The 25,476-nt window shown below is 42.6% G+C and overlaps 1 protein-coding gene across 1 annotated transcript; it reads left to right on the forward strand.

The window, feature by feature from the left end:
• Positions 1 to 980: 980 nt before the first annotated feature.
• On the forward strand, positions 981 to 25,476 carry LOC120061877 (pro-epidermal growth factor-like). Its single transcript, XM_039011655.1, has 24 exons — positions 981 to 1,172; positions 1,629 to 1,810; positions 2,727 to 2,954; positions 3,173 to 3,375; positions 3,482 to 3,595; positions 3,786 to 3,908; positions 16,675 to 16,797; positions 18,539 to 18,664; positions 18,815 to 18,951; positions 19,226 to 19,374; positions 19,621 to 19,725; positions 19,831 to 20,054; positions 20,162 to 20,329; positions 20,432 to 20,572; positions 20,662 to 20,738; positions 20,799 to 20,829; positions 20,975 to 21,091; positions 21,401 to 21,526; positions 21,636 to 21,758; positions 21,945 to 22,110; positions 22,598 to 22,762; positions 24,718 to 24,820; positions 25,003 to 25,099; positions 25,295 to 25,476. Exons 1-24 carry the CDS (start codon positions 1,020 to 1,022, stop codon positions 25,474 to 25,476), a joined length of 3,363 nt encoding a protein of 1,120 aa, XP_038867583.1. The 5' UTR covers positions 981 to 1,019.

Consider the following 25,476-nt stretch of genomic DNA (forward strand, 5'->3'; position numbering starts at 1 on the left):
TGGTATGTTACGCGCTAATATGATTTTAAACTTCCAATGACTGGAATGTCCAAGACAGTCTTTACTGACATATGAGGATGTTCACCATGTGAAAGGAGAGTATGAAAGCACATGTTGCTAAGAGACGACTGTTTTATTGGGAAGCAGCCAGAGCTGCCTTGAACTCCGCCCCATTAAACGCCATCAATAGGATTTTAGACAGCAACATTGATTCAACTCATTCAACAAAGGTATCAGCACAGAACAGCACACATTGAAAAGGGACGGCCAGTAAAGTTCTATAGCGATCGTGACTTGTGCAGCCCTGGACGTCTTTCAGTCAGGAAACTATGTGACAGTAAGGAGAAAATGGACAGCTATGGATTACAAACTGCCACACTATAGTACTGCACACTCTGCACTGTTTACTCACCTTGAAATGTCCAAACTGCATCTGCATGCCACTCATTTGATCTCAAGCGGTTTAATGGGAATGTGCATTTAGATTTTCCTCAGTTACTGTATCAATGCATATATTCTGCCTAGTTATACGGGCCGTTGAGTTTTGGCTGCATGACACAAGAAATGTGACTATTCAACTTCAGCTCCTAAAATCTCACTCGAAATGAGGAGGTATTTGAGGTATAACAGCAACATTATAGGCTTCCTTTGCTATTGTATTATATTATATTACATTGATTCAGCTTCAGAACATTTTCCCATAAATATTTTTTAGTATTCTCTGTGTATTCTCACATTGAAAGCGCTCTGGCAGCACTGCAGAGTATAACTCAGTTGGTCCCATCTAGTACCTGATTTCAAATCTTAAGTTACTTCCGGTCCAAGATGTGGTTCCAGTGTGTGTCACTTCTGAAATCCCTAACATCACAGTCCTCCAGGTTTATACAGTATTTTGGTTGTCTGATGGGATAACGACCATTATCATACACCATCTACCATCTATGATTTAGAATTTTTGTTCCTTTTGGAAAGCTCCAGAGCCCTATCTGATCTTCGGCCATGGTAAGGCTATATACCGGATGGACCTTGATGGAGGGAATCAAAAAAGGGTTGTGACCGGTGTTGGAAACTCTATCCTACTGGACTTCCACTACACAGAGGGGAGAGTTTACTGGGCCGATAAAAAGACAGGGGTCATCTACAAAGCAGCGATGGATGGAACACAGAGACAGGTGCATTTACATACTACTAGTTCACCTTAAAAAATGAATCACCTTTAAAAAAGAAACAGAATGTAATATTACGGTGTCCATATAAGGACAGAGTCGGAGTCACAAGAGTCACAGTCGCCTACCTCTTGAAAAGAGTATCTCGATTACTGAGGAAGATTAAGGTGCTTACTAAGACGGTGATTTGCAGTTGTCTCTCTTAGCTACCTTAAGATGAATGCACTGTAAGTCGCTCTGGATAAGAGTGTCTGCTAAATTACTAAAATGTCAAATGTAGTGTAAAATTCTGTCCTAATATGGACACTGTGACTCAGGCGTTCCTAATATGGCCACCGTATCCCATGGACAAAGTATTACCTCCTATTTGTCACTGGTCAATATGCGAATATCTATTGTATCCAAGGTTGAGTCAACGACATGAATGGTTATAGATCCACAACTGTACTGCATCCTTTTCAGAAGCTACACTCGTCTGAGAAAGGGATCTCGGGCCTTGCGGTCGACTGGGTTCACAATTTTGTCATTTGGACCAGTGGAGAAGTGGGAAGTATCAAAAGAGTGGATACAGATGGGAAAAACGAGAGGACTCTTCTAAGACATTTATCTCAGCCAATCTCCATAGCAGTTGCCCCAAATGACAGGTAACGCAATACATTATCTCAACATGTATCTCTGTATGTTTTCAAGTAACTATGAGTAAGATTAGAGCAGTGGTGACAAACATTCCAATGCAATTCCTTAGAGTTACCCACCGTCTTGTTTGTGGGTTACTATAATGCTGGGCCTTTAAAGGGTCCTTGCCTCTTTTAACACGGCTGGCACATACCTGTAGGTGTAATCTGGCAGATTGCCTCTCACTTACCTCCACTCTCTGGTCAGAGAAAAAGGGAGCCATTTTGACCCTCAGAGGCGATTGCTTCATGCCAGACAGGTATAAGTGAAGTACACCAAAACACAGATGCATATATTTTTTGATTATCTGTATTCTTCCTACGTGAAATTCTCCAATGTTCACTAATGTGTTCTACACTGAGTGGACAAAACATTAGGAACACCTTCCTAATATTGAGTTGCTCCCACGTTTGCCTTCAGAACAGCCTCAATTCGTTGGGGCACGGACTCTGCCATACCCTGTTCAAAGGACCTTCAATCGTTTGTCTTGCCCATTCACCGTCTGAATGGCACACATACACAAACCATGTCTCAAATGTCTCAAAGCTTAGAAATCCTTATTTAACCTGTATCCTGCCCTTCATCTACTGTACACTGATTGAAATGGATTTAACAAGTGACATCAATAAGGGATCATAGCGTTCACCTGGATTGACCTGTTCAGTCTGTATCATGGAAAGAGCAGGTGTCCCTAATGTTTTGTACACTCAGTGTTGTGTACATTCAACTTGTGTTAATGTGGATGGATACATTTGGTGTAATCACCAATACCCAGAAATTGCATGTGTACTTGGTTAGGCATGTCTGGGCATGTCCTCTTACCTGATTTCAAGTCTTCAATGTGGGCCACTTCCTTATCCCTAAAACCACTATACCTTTCCTCAGATTTATATTCTGGCTGTCCGACGGGATCACACCCAGTATTCAGAGGTCGGATGTTGCTGGAGAGATGATTACTACAGTGCTGAAGATTCCGGAGAGACTGGGAGGGCTGTCGGTCGACCGGACGGACAAGAGACTGTTCTGGGTCCAGTTCAGTCTGGAGGGAGAAAGTGCCGTTGGGTCGTGTGACTACAACGGGAATGTTGTCAATGTCATTGACAGGCCACTACTGTAAGCAGATGTCATTATAGTTATGTCACTCATTTGTCAGCACAGGTGACATATAACTCCAGTGGTTAAATATCACTGTTTTGACATATTCTAGTGAGACCATGTTGTAAATGGGCAGCTATCTGTATTTAGCACTAGAGCAGTATACTGTATAATTAGATATATCACTTGTAGATCGGTTTATATTATTGCTAACTTCTGAATATTCTTCCCACCAGGTCTCAGTCTTTGGGGATGTCTGTGTTCCTGGAACAAGTCTACTACACTGATATGAGTTCACGGACCATACGGCAAGTCAATAAGTACTCAGGGGTTGAGGCAGAGAACATCAACCTAAAGCGAATGACACACCCCCCTACTGCTGTCAAGGTGGTACATCCCCTCAACCAGCCAATTGAAGACTCCATGCCTGTCTTTCCAGGTCAGAGTTCAGTGCATATTAGCTGTTTCGTCAATAAGTTTGGTCCAACTCTGTTCCAAAACCTTGAACTCTGTTCTAAACTTATTCCATAACCTTTTTAATGCAGCGTGTGATGGTCGTACAGGAGTGTGTGTGAATGTGTGCTCCAACCCAGCTGAGCAGGGGATCTGCCAGTGCACTAAAGGCTTTGCCCTCAGCAAACATGGGAACTACTGTGAAGGTATGGTATTCATTCATTTAGCACCAATGCTGGGTTATGTTATGCTTTGCTATGCTTTGATATACTATGTGATGCTATGAAATTGCAGTATTAGCAATTTATTTTATTAATTGTTGAGTGTGGAATGGATGATTACCTACAAGGATTACTAAGAAATAATTAGACTAAACATACAAAAATTGAATCCTAGATGTCAATGAGTGTGGCCTGTGGGACCACGGCTGTTCCCTGGGCTGTGAGAACATTCCAGGCTCCTACTTCTGCACCTGCCCCAAGGGTTACGCTCTGCTTCCTGATAGGAAAACCTGCCAAGGTAAGACAGCACTTCTGCAAGAAAGCAATTCTCCTTCAAGGTCTTTGCTGGTGCTTGACCAAAAGTGGTAATTTCTTGTTGATTTGGAAAGTATGGTTATTTACTTCTGAATGTTTCTCTTGACAATAATACAATAAGAGAACAGCGCTTTGTTGTACATGTTATGTGTTTAGACTTTGAGATTGTGTGCAACGCCAGCTAATCTTGTGCTCAGTATTGAACACTAGTTACAGCAAATGTTTTTATTTTATTTTGATTAATTAGGATCCCTATTAGTCGATGCCAATGGCGACAGCCAGTCTTACATATAACGAAAAATACATTACAGACAAAAGACTTACATGCATTTAAAAACATGAACATATAGTGTGTGTGTGTGTGCATATATCAGTTACACATACATGTCAGTACATACACACAACAAGTAGGTCACATGGGGGAGAGGCGTTGTGCCACGAGGTGTTGCTTTATTTGTTTTTTAAAACCAGGTTTGCTGTTCAATTGCACTATATGAGATGGAAGGGAGTTCCATGCACTCAAGGCTCTGTATAATACTGTACATTTCCTTGAATTTGTTCTGGACCTGGGGACTGTAAAAGAACCCTGTGTGTAAGTTGACCATACAAAAATTTGGAATTTCCAACACATTGGTGTTTCTTATAAAAACAAGATGTAACGCAGTCAGTCTTTCCTCAACTCTTAGCCAAGAGAGGCTGGCATGCGTAGTATTAATGTTAGCCCTCTGAATACAATGAAAGGCAAGACGTGCCGCTCTGTTCTGGACCAGCTGCAGCTTAACTTCTGTGCAGCACTTGACCATATGACTGGACAATGATTAAGATAAGATACAACTAGAGCCTGTGGACCTGCTTTGTGGAATGTGGTGTCAAAAAAGCAGAGCATCTCTTTATTACGGACAGACCTCTCCCCATCTTTACAACCATTGAATCTATATGTTTTGACCATGACAGTTTACCATCTAAGGTAACACCAAGTAATTTAATCTCATCAACATGTTCAACAGCCACACCATTCATTACCAGAATCAGCTGAGGTCAAGAACTTAGGGAATGATTTGTACCAAATACAATGCTCTTAGTTTTAGAGATGTTCAGGACCAGTTAATTACTGGCCACCCATTTCAAAACAGACTGAAACTCTTTGTTAAGGGTTTCAGTGATTTCATTAGCTGTGGTTGCTGATGCTTATATGGTTGAATCATCAGCATACATGGACACACATGCTTTGTTTAATGACAGTGGCAAGTCATTGGTAAAAATAGAAAAGAGTAGAGGGCCTAGAGAGCTGCCCTGCAGTACACCACACAAGCTAGAGAAGCTTCCATTATAGAAAACAGTCTGAGTTATATTAGATAGATTGCTCTGAATCCATGATATGGCAGAAGTTGAAAAGCCATAACAGATACGTTTTCTCAACAACAGGTTATGGAAAATAATATCAAAGGCTGCACTGAAATATAACAGTACAGCACCCACAATCTTCTTCTTTTCAATTTCTTTCAACCAATCATCAGTAATTTGTGTCAGTGCAGTACATGTTGAGTGCCCTTCCCTATAAGCACGCTCAAAGTCTGTTATTAATTTGCTAACTTATAAGTAACATTGTATTTGGTCAAGCACAATTTTTTCCAACAGTTTGCGAAGAGCTGGCAGCAAGCTGACAGGTCTGCTGTTAGAACCAGTAAAGGCCACTTTACCACTCTTGGGTAGCGGAATGACTTTGGCTTCCCTCCAGGCCTGAGGACAAAGACTTTCCTCTAGGCTCAGAATAAAGATATGACAGATAGGAGTGGCTATAGAGTCATTCTCAGTAGCTTTCCATCTAAGTCAATGCCAGGAGATTTGTCATTATTGATCGATGACAATACATTTTCCACCTCTCCCACACTAACTTTATCAAATGAACCCTTATGTAGTCTTAACATTCTGTATACTCCCCTTGTCCTGAGGGTCAAAAATGACCTTCTTTGAATGTGTGGGGTTACAAGTGCCTTTCCCAGCTGCTCCAGGAACACCCTCTTGTTCCGCTTATCAGGCATCCAGGTAGGGTTGATCTTGTTCCATATCATGAAGGCATTGTATGACATCAATGATGTTATGGAAGATGACCAGGGGCCAGCGGGCAGTCATCCTCCTGCAGCTGTAAGTTCCAATCACCTTGTCCAGGTTGTCCACGCCTCCTTTATTGTGGTTGTAGTCCAGGATGATGGCTGGCTTCCTGTCCTCACGATCACTGATCTCAGCTGTTTTGTGCAGTGTGCTCAGGAGGACCACATTCTTGTTCCTCTTTCCAAACTTTGATAAGAAGGCCTCTCTCCCCCTTGTTGCGAGGAGTGCAGGGGGGAGCTCTGGCTTGTTCTTTCTAATTGTGCCAACCATGGTGATCTTCCCCTTCAGGAGCTGCTGGCTGAGTTCATAAGAGGTGAAGAAATTGTCACACGTGACATTGTGCCCCCTCAGTCCATCTATCACATCAAGCACAACCCGCATCCCCTGGTTCTTCTCCGGGCCTCCACTGGTCGGTTTCCCTGTGTAGACTTGAATCTTCCAAGCATAGCTAGATTGTGCGTCACAGGCCACCCATATCTTGATGCCATACTTTGCTGGCTTGCTGGGCATATACTTCCGGAAAGGACAGCGACCTTTTGACAAAAGAGATTACTATCAGTAATTAGTATCAGTGTCACAGAAAACCATCACATAAATCAATGATATTACAGCAATACATAGTCAAATTAACAGTGAAAATCACTTACATTACAGACATGGAACCTGTTGCTCATTCACTGTTACTTCATGCCCAGGGTTGTAGAGGTATGGCAGACGCTCCACTCACTTCTCCCAAACCTCTCTTATGGTCGCCAGTTTGTCTCTCACACGTCTTGCAGGTCTTGACTCACAGTCATCAAATCGTCGCATTCTTTAGAAAGTGTGAAATAATTTCAGTTGCATCGTGGCACAGAAAATCGCCTTTCCACTCTGCATCCCAGAGACTACATCTAGCCTCACCTCAGGACCTATACACACCCGCTAAGATTAGCAGCCCTATGTAGGTACGCAGGTCAATCTAATCCATCCCTTTCCTGTTGTCTCCATATTTACAGAAAACCTGAAAATCTGTAATCTCTGGGATGATTTTTTCGATGGCTGGTGTGATGAACATGTAGAATGTTGAGGCGATGTCCTGGGCATGGGCAACTGCATGTCTTGTGGGCCCTGGGGTCATCCTTATGACATTTTGTGCTGCCATCCTGCCCTGGTTGTCATATGGTGACAAGGACCATGTTATTTTTTTGTTCTTTGACAAAAATGTCTCTCTTTCAGCTTGGGGGATTTCTTCTTCATCTGAAGATGACGCATCGTGCTCTGGGTTGCATTCTTCCCCATTTTCTTCTTCAGATACCTCCTCCTCTTCTAAATCATTGTTCTCTTGTTCCTCCTGGACATCTGAAAAAATCCGATCTACGACCTGTTGGGTACTGAAACGTGCACTCATGGCTTCAGCAAAGAGAGAACTGGGGGGACTGTCATCTGCAGCACCTTTATCGCCTCTGACTGCATTCCCCATTAGTAAACAATGCTTTCAAGAAATGTTTATTTTGTCTGAAGTTTTGTTTACTTTGTCTGAAATTGTTTCTATTTTGTCTATGAACTTGAGTCATGTGTGGGGTCGTGGATGGGAGATGCTGCACACTCACAAGACAGTTTTAGTTTTGTCTGAGTTTAATCAGTAGCACACAATCTCAATTTCTCAGTGTGTGTGTGTGTGGGTGGGTGGGTGTGTGTGTGTGTGTGTGGTTTTTGTGGTGTGTAAATTATTTTATAACTGGTGGGTCAAAATGACCCTAAGACAGTATTTGTACCCTGGTGGTGTACAGCTTTCATGGAAATATGAACAAATGCGATGTTTCCCTTTATCTAATGTTGGGGTCACTCTAGGAAAAGTCATCAGATTTCAAGTTGAAAAAAATATAATTTAGGGGGTTTTCTCTGCTGTTCAAAATAGTGGCGGGTCATTTTTTTACCCTTAAGACAACACAAGGGTTAAAATTTGCAATGCTTTTCTTTCATTATTTGTTTTTTTTAATACTTGAGTACAATGGCTCACTGTTCGTTGTTGGCATTTCCTGACTAAGTTTGCCCACTTTGCCGATAAAATAATCATTAAAATAATTGGCAACATCAAATGGTTTTGTGATGAATAAGCCATCTGATTCGATGAAAGAAGGAGTTGAATTTATCTTTATGCCAATAATTTCATTTAAAGTACTCCAAAGTTTCCAGCATTCTTTATATCATTGATTTTGGCGTCATAATACAGTTTCTTATTCTTTTTGTTGAGTTTAGTCACATCATTTCTCAATTTGCAGTAGGTCAGGGAGTCAAATGTGCAGCCAGCCTTATTAGCCACTCAGTTTTTCAATTCCTTTCAATTCCTCATCATGGAGCCTCATCAGTTTTAACAGTACATTTCTTAACAGGTGCACGTTTATCAATAATTAAAAGAAACAATTTCATAAATGTATCTAATCAAATCAAATGTTATTGGTCACATACACATGGTTAGCAGATGTTATTGCGAGTGTAGCAAAATGCTTATGCTTCTAGATCCAACAGTGCAGCAGTATCTAACAGGTAATATCTAACAATTCCACAACAAAACCTAATACACACAATCTAGTAAAGGAATGGGATGAGAATATATAAGTATAAAATATATGGATGAGCAGTGACAGAGCGGCTAAGATGCAATAGATAGTAAAGAGTAGATTATATACATATGAGATGAGTAATGCGAGATATGTAAACATAATGCCACACAAAGTGGCATTATTAAAGTGACTAGTCTTCCATTTTTTAAAGTGGCCAATGATATCAAGTCTGTAGATTGGCAGCCGCCTCTCTTTGCTAGTGGTGGCTGTTTAACAATCTGATGGCCTTGAGATTGAAAAACAGCTTCTATCTCTCTGTCCCAGCTTTGATGCACCTGTACTGACCTCGCCATTAAGGATGGAAGCAGAGTGAACGGGCAGTGGCTCGGGTGGTTATTGTACTTGATTATCTTTTTTGACTTCCTGTGACAACAGGTGTTGTAGGTGTCCTGGAGGGCAGGTAGTTTGGCCCCAGTGATGCGTTGTGCAGACCACACCACCCTCTGGAGAGCCTTGCGGTTGTGGGCAGTGCAATTGCCGTACCAGGCGGTGATACAGCCCGACAGGATGCTCTCAATTGTGCACCTGTAAAAGTTAGTGAGGGATTTCGGTGACAAGCCACATTTTTTCAGCCTCCTGAGGTTGAGGAGGCGCTATTGCACCTTCTCCATCACACGGTCTGTGTGCTGGACCATTTCAGTTTGTCGGTGATATGAACACCGTGGAACTTAACTTTCCACCTTCTCCTTTGCTGTTTCCTGAAGTCCACGATCATCTCCTTTGTTTTGCTGACATTGAGTGAGAGTTATTTTCCTGACACCATACTCCGAGGGCCCTCGGATAGGCTGTAGGCTGTCTCATCGTTGTTGGTAATCAAGCCTACCACTGTTGTGTCGTCTGCAAGCTTGATGATTGAGTTGGAGGCGTGCATGGCCACGCAGTCGTGGGTGAACAGGGAATAAAAGAGGTGACTGAGAACGCCCTCTTGTGAGGCCCCAGTGTTGAGGATCAGCAAAGTGGAGATGTTGTTTCCTACCTTCATCACCAGGGGGGCGGCCCATCAGGAAGTCCAGGACTCCGTTGCACAGAGCAGGGTCGAGACCCAGGGTCTCAGTCTTAATGATGAGTTTGGAGGGTACTATGGTGTTGAATGCTGAGCTGTAGTCAATGAACAGCATTCTTACATAGGTATTCCTCTTGTTCAGATGGGATAGGGCAGTGTGCAGTGTGATGGCGATTGCATCGTCTGTGGACCTATTGGGGCAGTAAGTAAATTGAAGTGGGTCTAGAGTGACAGGTAGGGTGGAGGTGTAATGATCCTTGACTAGTCTCTCAAAGCACTTCATGATGACAGAAGTGAGTGCTACGTGGCGATAGTCATTTAGTTCAGTTACCTTAGCTTTCTTGGGAAATGGAACAATGGTGGCCCTCTTAAAGCATGTGGGGACAGCAGACTGGGATAGGGATTGATTGAATATGTCCGTAAACACACCAGCCAGCTGGTCTGCGCATGCTCTGAGGAAGCGGTTTGGGATGCTGTGGAGAGCCCACAGTCTTTGGTAACGGGCCGTGTCGGTGGCACTGTATTATCCTCAAATCGCGCAAAGAAGTTGTTTATTTTGTCTGGAAGCAAGACGTCGATGTCCACGACCGGACTTGTTTTCTTTTTGTAATCCGTGATTGTCTGCAGACCCTGTCACCTACGTTTCGTTTTTGAGCCTCCACTTTGCGACTCCACTTTGTCTCTATACTGACACTTTGCTTGTTTGATTGCCTTACGGAGGGAATAACTACACTGTTTGTATTCGGTTATATTTCCAGTCGCCTTGCCATGATTAAATGCGGTGGCAGGTGCTTTCAGCTTTGCGCGAATGCTGCCATCAATCCACGGTTTCTGGTTAGGGAAGGTTTTAATAGTCACAGTCGGTACAACATATCCTATACACTTCATTATGAACTCGCTCAACGAGTAAGAGTATACGTCAATGTTATTCTCTGAGTCTACCTGGAACATATCCCAGTCCATGTGATCAAAGCAATCTTGAAGCGTGTAATCCGATTGGTCAGTCCAGCGTTGGATACACCTAAGCTCGGGCGCTTCCTGTTTAAGTTTCTGCCTATAGGAGGGGAGCAACAAGATGGAGTCATGGTCAGATTTGCCAAAAGGAGGGCGGGGGAGGGCCTTGTATGCATCGCAGAAGTTAGAGTAGCAATGGTCGAGCGTGTTACTCAGTCGTGTACAGCAATCGATATTCTGATAGAATTTAGGTAGCCTTGTTCTCAAATTAGCTTTGTTAAAATCCCCAGCTACAATAAATGCAGACTCAGGATATATGGTTTCCAGTTTGCATAAAGTCCAGTGAAGTTCCTTGATGTTCGTCTTGGTATCCGCTTGCGGGGGGATATACACGGCTGTGACGATAACCGAGGAGAGTTCTCTTGGGAGACGATACGGTCAGCATTTGATTGTGAGGAATTCTTGGTTTGGTGAACAAAAGGACTTGAGTATGTTGTTACAATTACACCATGAGTCGTTAACCTCTCTGGGATATGTGGGACGGTAGCGTCCCACCTGGCCAACATCCAGTGAAAATGCAGAGCGCCAAACTCAAATAAATTACTATAAAAATTTTACTTTCATGAAATCACACATTCAATATACCAAATTAGAGCTACACTTATTGTGAATCCAGCCAACGTGTCAGATTTCAAAAATGCTTTACGGCGAACGCAAACAATGCTATTATCTGAGGATAGCAACCAAGCAAACAAACACAGACCATCATATTTCAACCCTCATGGCACGACACAAAACGACACAAAACCCTCCCGGCACGACAAAAAAATGCCTTACCTTTGACGAGCTTCTTCTATTGGCACTCCAATATGTCCCATAAACATCACAAATGGTCCTTTTGTTTGATTAATTCCGTCGATATATATGCAAAATGTCCATTTATTTGGCACGTTTGATCCAGAAAAACACCGGTTCCAACATGCACAACGTGACTACAAAATATCTCATAAGTTACCTGTAAGCTTTGTCCAAACTTTTCAAAGTACTTTTGTAATACAACTTTAAGTATTTTTTTTACGTAAATAATAGATAAAATTGAAGACGGGATGATCTGTGTTCAATACCGGAGGAAAACAATGTGTAGCATGCTTTCTGGTCACGCGCCTCTAACAAACAGTACACTTCACTGGAGCCTCATTCTGAACATGGCTACTTCTTCATTTCTCAAAGGAAAAAACCTCAACTAATTCCTAAAAACTGTTGACATCCAGTGGAAGCGATAGGAACTGCAGGAAGGTCCCTTAGAAATCTGGAAACCCATTGAAAAGAGTGACCTCAAAAAAAAAGAAATCTGAATGGTTTGTCCTCTGGGTTTTGCCTGCCAAATAAGTTCTGTTATAGTCACAGACGTGATTCAAACAGTTTTAGAAACTTCAGAGTGTTTTCTATCCAATACTAATAATATGCATGTATTAGCATCTGGGACTGAGTAAGAGGGAGTTTACTCTGGGCACGCTTTTCATCCAAACGTGAAAATGCCCTAGAGAAGTTTTAATCATGAAACATACACCCTTGCCGACAGCATGTCCCCAGCTAGCCATGTTTTCGTGAAACAGAGTATGTTACAATTCTGGATATCTCTTTGGAATGCAACTCTTGCCCAGATTTCGTTAACTTTGTTAACTAGCAACTGGATATTAGCGAGTAATATACTCGGGAGCGGCGGGTGGTGTGTGCGCATCTGAAGCCTCAATCGAAGACCGCTCCGGCACTCTCTCCTCCGGCGGCATTGTTTTGGGTCGGCCTCTGGAATCAGTTCATATGCCCTGGGAGGTGCAGACAAAGGATCTGCTTTGGGAAAGTCGTATTCCTAGTCATCATTTCACAATGGTGAAATGTATGAGTAGACCTACATAAGCCTCTTACTTTGATTGTTTCTCATTGATGACTTCACCTGAACCAATGTAATCCAGTTGGATTTGAACTTTTTTAAATCATAAATTAATAAGTGATTCCAAACAAAATAAAGTTATGTCAGCATATTTCAAGAGATTTCAAGGCAGAAAGCTGGCGCAGTTCTGCCCCTGAACAAGGCAGTTAACCCACTGTTCCTAGGCCGTCTGTCACGTTCTGACATTTATTTCCTTTGTTTTGTCTTTATTTAGTATGGTCAGGGCGTGAGTTGGGGTGGGCAGTCTATGTTTGTATTTCTATGTTTTCCTATTTCTGTGTTTGGCCTGATATGGTTCTCAATCAGAGGCAGGTGTTTTGTGTTGTCTCTGATTGGGAACCATATTTAGGTAGCCTGTTTTGTGTTGGGTTTTGTGGGTGGTTGTCTTCAGTCTTCGTGTGTCTGCACCAGATAGAACTGTTTCGGTTTCGTTTATGTTCACCTTTATTGTTTTGTATTTTCTTAGTGTTCGGTTTATGTTTGATAATAAACGTGATGGACACTTACCACGCTGCGCATTGGTCCTCTGATCCTTCTAACTTCTCCTCCTCAGACGAGGAGGAAGACGACAGCCGTTACACCGTCATTGAAAATAAGAATTTGTTCTTTTGACTTGCCTAGTAAAATAAGGTAAAATAAAAAGGCAGAAAGCTTCAATTTAGTCTCCACTTCAGCATTACCAGGTAACGGTGGTACATCACACACGTTCGTTGACTGTGGGCCTTGGACTTAGAAAGCATTCTCATTACACTTTCACCTTTTTGGATGGGATTAGTGCAGACATCTTAAAGGGATTTCATTGAGGTGCGTAGAGGTTAACCTGTTTGGCGTGCAAGCCCGACGTCGGTACACTTATGACAACAGCCAGCTCAAAGTGCAGGGCGCGAAATTCAAAATATATATTTTTTAAATATTTAACTTTCACACATTAACAAGTCCAATACAACATATGAAAGGTACACATCTTGTGAATCAAGCCAACATGTCCGATTTTTAAAATGTTTTACAGGGAAGACACAATATGTAAATCTATTAGCAAAAGACACCACTTTTCTTACTCCATCAGTTTTTTACTCCATCAGTAGCTATCACAAATTCGACCAAATAAAGATATAAATAGCCACTAACCAAGAAACAACTTCATCAGATGACAGTCTGATAACATATTTATTGTATAGCATATGTTTTGTTCGAAAAATTTGCATATTTCAGGTATAAATCATAGTTTACATTTCAGCTACAATCAGAAATTGCACCGAAAGCAGCCATAATATTTACAGACACCAACGTCAAATACCTAATTACTCATCATAAAACATTTCTGAAAAATACATAGTGTACAGCAATTGAAAGACAGGCATCTTGTGATTCCAGACAATATTTCCGATTTATCAAGTGTTTTACAGCGAAAACACAATATAGCGTTATATTAGCGTAGCCACAATAGCCAGAAACACAAGCAATTTCCCAGTAGCAAAAGTAAGCGATCGTAACAAACAGGCAAAAGATATATAATTTTTGACTAACCTTGATTTTCTTCCTCAGATGACAGTCCTATAACATCAGGTTATACATACACTTATGTTTTGTTCGAAAATGTGCATATTTAGAGCTGAAATCAGTGGTTACACAGTCTGCTAACGTAGCTACTATTTCCCACAACGTTCGGATATTTTACTGACACTTTTTCTGACACACATATTCTGACCAAATAGCTATTCATAAACATAACTAAAAAATACATGTTGTATAGGAAATGATAGATCCATTAGTTATTAATGAAATCACAGTGTTAGAATTCTAAAAATAACTTCATTACGTTATGCAGCTTCGGTATAGCTTAGAGTAGCCAAAACGTTGGCCGCCCACGACTAGTAATGAATTCGACAGATATATGAAATAGCATCATAAAATGTTTCTTACTTTTGCTGATCTTTCATCAGAATGTTGGACAAGGTGTCCTTTGTCCAGAACAGTCGGTGTTTGGATTTAGAACCTTCATTTTCCCTCTCGATTTAGGAAGCGCACTTGCCAAGTGGCACGGATCTCTCCAACGTAAACAAAGTCAGAGAACGGAACACGGCAAAACTCCCGAAAATGTTTCAATAATCTGATGAAACTATATTGAAAAAACATGCGTTACGATGATATGGTCACATGTATCAAATAAAATCTATCCCGGAGATGTTAGTCGTTCATAACGACAGCTAAACAGAAGGCAAATCCATGTCCTCTTTCGCGCGCTCCAGAAACAGGAAATGGACGGTCACGTCAAACAAAGAGCTTTTATTCCACCTCAGACCAAGATAAACACAAACTTTTTTCTCTCACCGCCTCTTGACAACCAGGGGAAGGTGTATGAAGTGTACGTAGACTCTTACGTATCATGCCCATGTATAGGCAGGAAGTTGAACAGAGCATCGATTTCTGACATTCCACTTCCTGGTCAGGAAGTGTGCTGCAGAATGACTTCTGTTTCACTCAGATAAATAATTCAAACGGTTTTAGAAACTAGAGAGTGTTTTCTATCCAATAGTAATAATAATATGCATATTGTACGAGCAAGAATTGAGTACGAGGCCGTTTGAAATGGGCACAATTTAACTGGCTACTCAATACTGCCCCTTGCAGCCATAAGAAGTTAAGAGGCTTTTTTCCACTAACCATATGGCTTTGTCCAGTGTTGTTGTTGCCAAAAATATGCAAGAGAGTAAAGTTGTCATGCACGCTACTTATTTAGGCCCATAGCTCCTCTGGGAGCATTGGCCATCGACAAATCCACTCCACTGTTCTGGGCAGTCCTCTCCAACTCACTCCAATTCCGGTTTTCTTTGTGTCTGCTTCTGTAAAGTGTGTGCTGGGAGTCGGGAAGCAAGTTCAGGAGGTGAATAATGAACTAAACATAATAGAAAACAAGAACAACGCACAGACAAGAAACAGAAACAATGACGCCTGGGGAAGGAACCAAAGGGAGTGACATATATAGCGCAGGTAATCAAGGAGGAGATGGAGTCCAGGTGAGTGGGGATGGTGACAGGTGTGTGCCATAACGAGCAGCCTGATGACCTAGGGGCCAAAGAGGGAGCGCACGTGACAGCTTCAAGCTCCTGCCTCCATGCACATCAAATTATAGGCCTACAATTGAGATCTACCTTGGATTTACATGTTGTTACTATTATTGTTATATTAGGTGGTGTTAGGAGCATTATGGGATTTTTGGTTTTCATCACTGGTGTAAAGTATTTAAGTAAAAACACTTTAAAGTTCTACTTAAGTAGTTATTTTAGGTATCTGTACTTTATTTACTTTTTATATTTTTGACTACTTTTACTTCACTAAGGAAATAATATACTTTTTACTACATACATTTTCCCTGACACCCAAAAGTACTCGTTACATTTTCAATGCTTAGCAGGACAGGAAAGTGGTCCAATTCACTCCCTTATCAAGAGAACATCTCTGGTCATCTCTACTGCCTCTGGCATGGAGGACTCAATAAACACAAATGCTTTGTTTGTAAATGATGCCTGTGTGTTGTAGTGTGCCCCAGGCTATCCGTAAAAGAAAATTGTGCCAATTTCAAATGATTTTTACTTTTACTTTTGATGCCTAAGTATATTTAAAACCAAATACTTTTATACTTTTACTCAAGTAGTAATTTTCTGTGTGACTTTCACTTTTAGTCTTTACTTTTACTCAAGTATGACAATTGGATACTTTCTCCACCATTGGTTTTCATCGCTCACAACCCTTCGTGCATAGCCCTTAATCATTTGTGATTGTTGGTTCTGTAGTGTGTTCACTGATATTGTAGCATGAGAGTGAGGATATTAGTGCCTGAGCATTGGATGTGGCCCGGGGTTTAAGTTCAACGTACAATGCTTTGCGCGTGACACAATTGGTAAGGTCAGCTCAGGCAAAGAAAATTGAAATCAGTCAAAGTAACAGGACATCTGATTCTGGAATAACATGTTTGTTGGATTATTACCACTTCAACTGAGATAGAGCTGCTTTGCAACATTATATTATCATGGATTTCGAATAAAGTAATCTGTATGTTTGCCAAGCTGCAATACACCACTGGGTTCTTTATATCTTTGCTAATTATCTGCCCTTGCATCAACAGAGACTTCACCATGTCTGGCCAATATGACCCAGTGCGATAATGGATGTCTTGCTACTGATGAGGGGACCATCTGTGTGTGTCCAGAGGGGTCCATACTACAGCCGGATGGACAGACCTGTAGAGGTACTACTACACTAAATGTTTTCCTAAAGCCACTGGAGATGTGTTACAGAGTGGAGGTTTTTTTCAGTGTTACAGAGGGGAGATTTTATCAGTGTTACGGAGTGGTGGTTCTATCAGTGTTGCGGACTGGTTTTTATCAGTGTTACGGAGTGGTTTTATCAGTGTTACAGAGTGGTTTTTATCAGTGTTACGGAGTGGTTTTATCAGTGTTACGGAGTGGTTTTATCAGTGTTACGGAGTGGAGGTTTTATCAGTGTTACGGAGTGGAGGTTTTATCAGTGATACAGAGTGGAGGTTTTATCAGGGATACAGAGTGGAGGTTTTATCAGTGTTACGGAGTGGAGGTTTTATCAGTGTTACGGAGTGGAGGTTTTATCAGTGTTACGGAGTGGAGGTTTTATCAGTGATACAGAGTGGAGGTTTTATCAGGGATACAGAGTGGAGGTTTTATCAGTGTTACGGAGTGGAGGTTTTATCAGTGTTACGGAGTGGAGGTTTTATCAGTGATACGGAGTGGAGGTTTTATCAGTGATACAGAGTGGAGGTTTTATCAGTGTTACGGAGTGGAGGTTTTATCAGTGTTACGGAGTGGAGGTTTTATCAGTGTTACGGAGTGGAGGTTTTATCAGTGTTACGAAGTGGAGGTTTTATCAGTGATACGGAGTGGAGGTTTTATCAGTGTTACGGAGTGGAGGTTTTATCAGTGATACGGAGTGGAGGTTTTATCAGTGATACAGAGTGGAGGTTTTATCAGTGTTACGGAGTGGAGGTTTTATCAGTGTTACGGAGTGGAGGTTTTATCAGTGTTACGGAGTGGAGGTTTTATCAGTGATACAGAGTGGAGGTTTTATCAGGGATACAGAGTGGAGGTTTTATCAGTGTTACGGAGTGGAGGTTTTATCAGTGTTACGGAGTGGAGGTTTTATCAGTGATACGGAGTGGAGGTTTTATCAGTGATACAGAGTGGAGGTTTTATCAGTGTTACGGAGTGGAGGTTTTATCAGTGTTACGGAGTGGAGGTTTTATCAGTGTTACGGAGTGGAGGTTTTATCAGTGTTACGAAGTGGAGGTTTTATCAGTGATACGGAGTGGAGGTTTTATCAGTGTTACGGAGTGGAGGTTTTATCAGTGATACGGAGTGGAGGTTTTATCAGTGATACGGAGTGGAGGTTTTATCAGTGTTACGGAGTGGAGGTTTTATCAGTGATACGGAGTGGAGGTTTTATCAGGGATACAGAGTGGAGGTTTTATCAATGATACAGAGTGGAGGTTTTATCAGTGATACAGAGTGGAGGTTTTATCAGTGATACAGAGTGGAGGTTTTATCAGTGATACAGAGTGGAGGTTTTATCAGTGATACAGAGTGGAGGTTTTATCAGTGATACGGAGTGGAGGTTTTATCAGTGATACGGAGTGGAGGTTTTATCAATGTTACGGAGTGGAGGTTTTATCAGGGATACAGAGTGGAGGTTTTATCAGTGATACAGAGTGGAGGTTTTATCAGTGATACAGAGTGGAGGTTTTATCAGTGTTACAAGGGGGAGGTTTTATTGCTCAGTGTTACTGAGTGGAGGCTGTGTCACTGAATCTCTCCCTTTTTGTGTGTGTGTGTGTGTGTGTGTGTGTGTGTGTGTGTGTGTGTGTGTGTGTGTGTGTGTGTGTGTGTGTGTGTGTGTGTGTGTGTGTGTGTGTGTGTGTGTGTGTGTGTGTGTGTGTGCGCGTGCGCGTGTGGTTCACCCAGGCTGCTCCTCTTCCGACCGAGGGGGCTGTAGTCAACAATGTTCCCCCATCACTCCTGGTGGGTGGGAGTGTGACTGTCTGCCTGGGTACAAGCTCCACCAAGATGGTAAACGCTGCACAGCCACTGGTGAGTCCTCACTGATACACACTCACACACACCACATACGCTGCCACGCATACAAGTAAACACACAGGCACACACACATTCACATGCAAAAATAGGTATGTTTGCCCTCTTGTTTTTTATTAGTCATCACTTCATTTCATTATATTCCAGGACCCCCACCTTATCTGCTGTTTGCCAACATAGTAAACATCAGACGTGTTAATCTGGATGGGACTGGTGACCAAAGCCTTGTGGAGGAGCCGAGGGGAACAGTGATAGCTCTGGACTATGATCCTGTACAAAACAAAGTAAGGAAATGCTTTGGGTTTTCAAAGGTAGAAGTGATCTACAGTGAAGTCAGTTTTACTACTTCAAAACTGCAGCGCAAAATCACTCGACTGTTCTGAATTTACTATGGAGCACTTTGGGTCAGCTGTATTCAGATCTGTTGCCACCTATTGGTCATTGCTGGTTACTGCATGACTCTCAATGATGAGTTAGTGAAACTGTTTTGTCCATGTCAGGCAATGATGCTTATGAGGCATATTGATTAAAAATAATAAAAGGTGTGTGTTTTTCTAGGTGTACTTTGCCAGTACAGTACTGAAGCAGATTGAGCGGGCTGATTTGGACGGCGGGTCCAGGGAGGTTTTGCTCACTGAGGGGTTGGACTCACCAGAGGGCCTGGCTGTGGACTGGGTCAACCGCAAGCTCTACTGGACTGACCGAGGGTGTGTGGTGTACCCCAGGGTTCAGAACTGGGGCCAATGATATTGTCAGAACCTCATTTAAATTTAGCACACACACAACTACATTGACATTGACATTCAGACTGAACTATTTGAAGTTCAAACTATGAATTATATCATGCATGGTTTGTTTCTATTCTATTCATTCTCCTCAGATTATATCTACTCTTTTTTTAATGTATTTTGTAGCTTAGGCCTTGGACATTACTTTTGAATTCTGTGTTTCAGCCTCTCAACTATTGACCGCAGCACCTTGGATGGCTTCGACAGAGAGACCATTATTAGCGAAGGCATACAGAAACCAAGGGGAATTGCAGTTCATCCTTTAGCCAAGTACGGTATTTTGAATATATTTCTTTATCAGAATTTTTGCTACACAGTGTCTTCTGCCTTTTAATTGCAGATGGGTGAGTTATCATTTCTGTTCTGTTTCTTGAGGAAGTTGTTCTGGACCGATATGGGTACCAGGCCTGTGTTGGAGAGTGCGTCTTTGGAAGGAAGTGATCGTGCGGTCATTGCAAGCGCCGACTTGGTGTCTCCTAGTGGTCTGACCATTGACTTCACTGAAGACAGGCTGTACTGGTGTGACAGCAAGAGGGGCGTACTGGAGACGGCATCCCTGGATGGCTCCAACCGACAAGTCTTGACAGAGAACGAAGTAGGTGAGGCTTCTGTGGAACACACACACAGTCAAAAGGTTATAGCACATATTAACTAAATATGATACATGTTCTTATTGTAATTCCATTATCTCTTCTGATTGGTCCAGGTCAACCTTTTGACCTGGTAGTGTTTGAGGACAGGTTGTGGATCACGGACAGGGAGCAGCAGCTGCTCATGAGCGTTGACAAATGGACGGGGATGAACCCAGAGCGTCTCCATGGCAACATGGTCCAACCAGCATCCATAGTTGTGGTTCACCCCCTCGCCAAGCCAGGTAGCAAGAAGAGTGAGAGAGAGACTCCATAATATTATTGTTAAAAACATATGTTTGCTTTATTGCAGTCTTTTACCAAATGTGTTTAATTGACATCCTCAGGAGCAAATGTTTGTCTCTATCGAAATGGGGGCTGTGCTCAGGTGTGCGAGAGCAGGCTAGGATTCGCCCACTGCTCCTGTCACTCCCACATTGCCCAATCAGCTGATGGCAAAGGCTGCTTGCCATCCTACGGATCAACAGGTGATATAAACCTCAGTTGACACCTTTCATAAAGATTCAGGTTGAGTTTGATAGATACAACTTTGGTCTGCTCATCATTTTTCCTACAGATTCTGGAGATGGCGAGTCTGCAGACCCGTTCTCTGTGAAAAACAAAACTTTGAACGATGAGAGCATGCCTCTCCCTGTGCCTGGTCTCTCTACTGACGGGGAGGAGGCAGAGGACAACATGGACGAAGGGAGCGAGCCCACACTCTTCATTGAGAAGATGGTGTCAGGTAAAAGCCACACTGCTATAACAACAATACTGTAGATTTCATAGTAGTACAAAATGGCTGCCACTCTGATTTTGTCTACATATACAGTTTATATAGTGAAATTGGTTCTTTTGAAAAAAATTCGGCAACATCCTTGCACTTCCAGACCAGGATGACTGTTTCTCTCTCCGTTGTGATGTGAATGCACAATGTCTACTGGACGGAGGGAACCCCACCTGCCACTGCCTGGAAGGTTTCACTGGGGATGGAGAGCTGTGTGTGGGTGAGTGCGTGTGTGCATACATGTGTACCTGTGAACCCTTTTTGATTTCCAATTCAATTCCTATTTAGGAGAATTGGGCGGCAGGTAGCCTTTAAGAGCATTTGGCAAGCAACCGAAAGGTCGTTAGTTTGAATCCCCAAGCTGACGAGTTGAAAAATCTGTTGATGTGCCCTTGAGCAAGGCACTTAACCCTAATTACTCCTGTAAGTTGCTCTGGATAAGAGGATCTGCTAAAGGGACTTAAATGTAATTCCTGAACTCAGAAAGGGAATTAGGTGTGTATCTTGATGTGTAATGTTGTGTTTCTAGACCTTGATGAGTGCATGTTGGGGATGGCCCTGTGTAGTATCCAGAGCTCAGTGTGTGTCAACACTGCTGGTGGATATTACTGCCAGTGTCGCCCTGGCTTCAGTGGAGAGGAACACCACTGTACCGGTGAACACTCACTCATGAACTTTGATGATTTAAAATATATTTTCTTAATTTCTTTTTCATGTCATTTACATTTTCACAATCGTTTTCATGTTATTTTTTCCCCATTTAGATATTGACGAGTGTAAAATGGGAACACACAAATGTGATGAGCGAGCGGAATGCATCAATACTATAGGGAAGTACCGCTGCAAGTGTCCAGCTGGCTACAGTGGTAATGGACACGCATGCCAAGGTGCAGTTCTACACACAGTATCATAACAAACATTACTACTGCAACAATCTCTATAAAGATTATTATGCTCAACTTCTCCTTCATTTTTTTTACGACACCATAATCCCCTTTGTTTCACCTCCTTTTTTCTTTGTGTCTCCTCTCTCTCTCTCCCTCTCCACCCTCCTTCCCTCTCCATGTTTGCAGAGTTGTCAACTACGTCCTCGTGGGTGACCACCAGTAGGCCTATGGACGTCACCAGCCAATGGCTGAACACTAACACAGTGGAGAGCTGCCCCTCATCTCATGACACTTACTGTCTCTACGAGGGAGTCTGCTTTTACTTCCCAGAGATGGAGTCCTATGCCTGCAAGCAAGTACCCCTATTTCCCTCCTTGTACATGGGTCAACACCGTTATTTTCTGACTTGTCAGCAACATTAGGGGGGCAAAAATACTATTTTTATTACTCTTATCCAATCCTTTCAGATACAGTGGCTGGGAATCCGGGGTTAAAATATTGTTTCTTCATAGGGATTTTCACTCTAGTAAGTCAGTCTTAATAACGCCAGTAGGTGGCACTATTGTTCCATATATACAGCTTTTCTTTACCTATGGTAACAAAGTGAGATAAAGGATTGCATCAACAGTGGGATAAAGGATATAGAACAAACAGGATTCTAAAGTTTGCCTCTGCATTGGTCTGCAAAATATACAGAATTGTTCTCAATAAGCATTCGGTCGACTTTTCTCATAAATCAGCCAACATCAGTTTTGAGTTTGTTGTTTTCAGAATTTGTGTTGTGTCATACTGTATGTGTGTGTTATATTAACAGTGAGTATTGTGTGTGGTGTTCCCAGCTGTATCTCGGGCTACATGGGAGAGCGCTGTCAGTTCAGTGATCTGGAGTGGTGGGAGCTGCAGCAGGCCGAACAGGAGAAGAGAAGGAACGTGGCTATAGCCCTGGGCATGGTGGTCCTCATCACCCTGCTCTCCATCGCTGCCTGCGTCACCTACTGCTACGGGTGAGAGAGAGAATTGGAGTGGCGGGGGGACTGGGATTGTTGGTTGGGTGGGTCTTATACCACAGTAACCCTCACTGTAACAAGCTGATGTAGTCCTTACCACATTTGGTCAAAAACAGATGTAGCTGTGGTACGCAGTACACACAGTGTTACAGCCTGTACTTATATATTAAGTTCAAGATAATTACATAAGCTATTCCCTTGTGGAACCATAGAATAAAGAGTATTAAAGACCCCAGACATAAATAGGCTTCGTTCAATTTTGCTCAAAATGAATGGTCCAAATTGTTATCAGACTGGGGCCATTTGCTGTGTGTTCACTGTATAGGCGATGTTGGTGTGTATGTCCATGTAAACGTGATGCGTAAAATTTTATATTAGGCAGAGGCATCGGGAGCATAGGCCCAACAGATGAAAGACGTGGGCCCTCCGTGGGGCTAACACCATGACAAGTATGCAATCCCCTTTGCAGACACCTAAAGAGGTGTCTATCAAATGCAGAGTGGCGTGGTCCGTGTAATATAGGTGACGGCGCGACAGCAGGGGAGAAAATACAAAATGAGCTAATCACACAGAACAAATGGCGGCGTGTGGCCCCGCTTTTGCTGAGGTGCCATGAGCATACATAAACTCTATATTCCCGTCCTTTCCATTCCGCACGCACACACACCCTCCCTTAACTGAGTTAAGTGGCTGATTCTCTTGACAGATGTTTTGGTGGCTTAGAGAGACACAACGGTGTCTCTGTGGCTCTTTTGACTCACAAAGCAGGGCCTTTTTCTCTTCCAGGGTCTCTTCCTTTGGCTTCCTGCTGAAAGAGGCATGCTTTCAATTACATGCTTGGTTTAGCTTGTTCTACAGCAATTGCACATCAAAATAGGTCATTTCTCTGCCCCAAGATGGACCCACTGAGCTATATCCCAGTTCAAACGCTACACTGGTGACAATAGGCAGTAGCTCTTTCCCAAAATTGCCTTTCGCACTTGGCTGCAGGTGCAGATGTACCTTTGTGCAGTTTAGTTTTTCTAGCTGATGCACCCAACACACTTGAGCGTGCGGGGACACACGATGCACACTCACTCTCTCGCTCTCTCTCTCACATTCTCTCTCTCTCTCTCTCTCTTTATGCTTAAAATGTAGTTCACGTCCAAATACATACACACGCACGCACGCACACGCACTCTTCTCCAGGTGAAAAGACAGGTCACAGAGATCAAACATACACCACTGTAATAAAGTAATAAAGCCACTTACTCTATACGGCTACAGTGGACTGTAAAATGGATGTTTCGCCATCCTTTCCTTCATGACTCACGGCTCTTTGCATGTGATATTATCTAGAGGCATGCTGTAGGCCGTGGAGACATGCTTTACTGTGGAGCTGATACGGTCTGTCAAAATGATACCACCAGTCAGGACTCCCAGGTCACCATTTACATAGATATGAGCATCCATATTTACTTGTCGGTATTGACACAGCCTACTCTCTATCAGTGTATTCTATATCCGGGGCGACACTGGCATTGGAGTTGCCGTGTGTAATGCGCTGAAGACAACATAACCCCCATTCCCTCTAGATCTGTGAATGAGATACCCTATGGTTTCCATTATAATATGAAGGGTTGTGTCTTTTATCATGCAATGCTTGCTAACAACGGCTCATGGTTGCTAACTACAGCCTGTATAAATGAATGTACACTTTAATAATGCATATGCTTTGCATGTTACTGTACTCTTTGTCCACCGGAATGATTTGACACGTATGTGACATTTTTACAGGTTAGCAGACACTCTTATCCAGAGCGACTTACAGTAGTGAGTGCATGTATTTTCATACTCGTCCCCAGTGGGAATCAAACCCACAGCTCTGGCATTGCAAGTGCCATGCTCTACCAAGTGAGCCACACAAGACTATATGTTGACATATGACATAATGATATACCATGTGATTGCAGATCCAGGAGATTCGTTCGGAAACACCCCTCTGTGGATGACATGAGCGAGACAAGCACCAGTGATGACACCATGTCAGAGACCACCGTCCCCAAGACGCCACGGGTAAGTCTGAACCCAGTTAATGGTGACTTCCGTACAGAAAAAACAATGACCAATCACAAAAGGCCGTGTGAGTCACATGCAAACAGTTTCGAGAATTTTGTTTCAGCGGTGTCCCAAAACTACTAGTAGGCTACTGTATGTTACTTTACTGTGTTCCCCAACGGTTATCCCTTCTGTTTAAGTTCTATGTTGTTTTGGAACACGGTGGCGATGGAAAGGTCATTCACGTCATGGGCTGTCCAAGAAGAGCTGTTTGTCCCTCTTGCTCCTCCGAAACAGGTGCCGTCACACATGCTTGTTTTAATGAATCCCAATCAAATAAAACATGTTATTTATAGATTATTAATATGTACTTATGGCTTTACTATGTAATTCCTTTGTAAGTACCTTCCAATTTCTGTATAGTGAAATAAAGCACAACCATATTGTATTATTGGGCCCTGGATTGAGGCGCGCTTTGCTTTGATTGGACAGGTGAAAGCTTTGTGTCAGAGGAGGCAGTGACTCTTCCCAGACTCAACGAAGGGTATGAGTGCTCTCTTGGATTGGCTACCATGGAGACCAACAAGACAGGCGCCAGCCACCTCAAGTCCATCGACAACCTCATCTTCCTGGATGACCCTCAGCCTGCCTCTGCCATCCCTCAGCTCACCTGA

The sequence above is a fragment of the Salvelinus namaycush genome, chromosome 17 (assembly GCF_016432855.1).
Source record: "Salvelinus namaycush isolate Seneca chromosome 17, SaNama_1.0, whole genome shotgun sequence".
In the NCBI taxonomy this organism is placed as follows: Eukaryota; Metazoa; Chordata; class Actinopteri; order Salmoniformes; family Salmonidae; genus Salvelinus; species Salvelinus namaycush.

Bases quoted from the DNA above. Each gene is read 5' to 3' on its own strand.
- LOC120061877 (XM_039011655.1), top strand. From the start codon at position 1,020: ATGGACCTTGATGGAGGGAATCAAAAAAGGGTTGTGACCGGTGTTGGA. The intron at 3,596-3,785 runs GTATGGTATTCA...ATTGAATCCTAG, and splicing joins ACATGGGAACTACTGTGAAG to ATGTCAATGAGTGTGGCCTG. The intron at 18,952-19,225 runs GTAAGGAAATGC...GTGTTTTTCTAG, and splicing joins ATGATCCTGTACAAAACAAA to GTGTACTTTGCCAGTACAGT.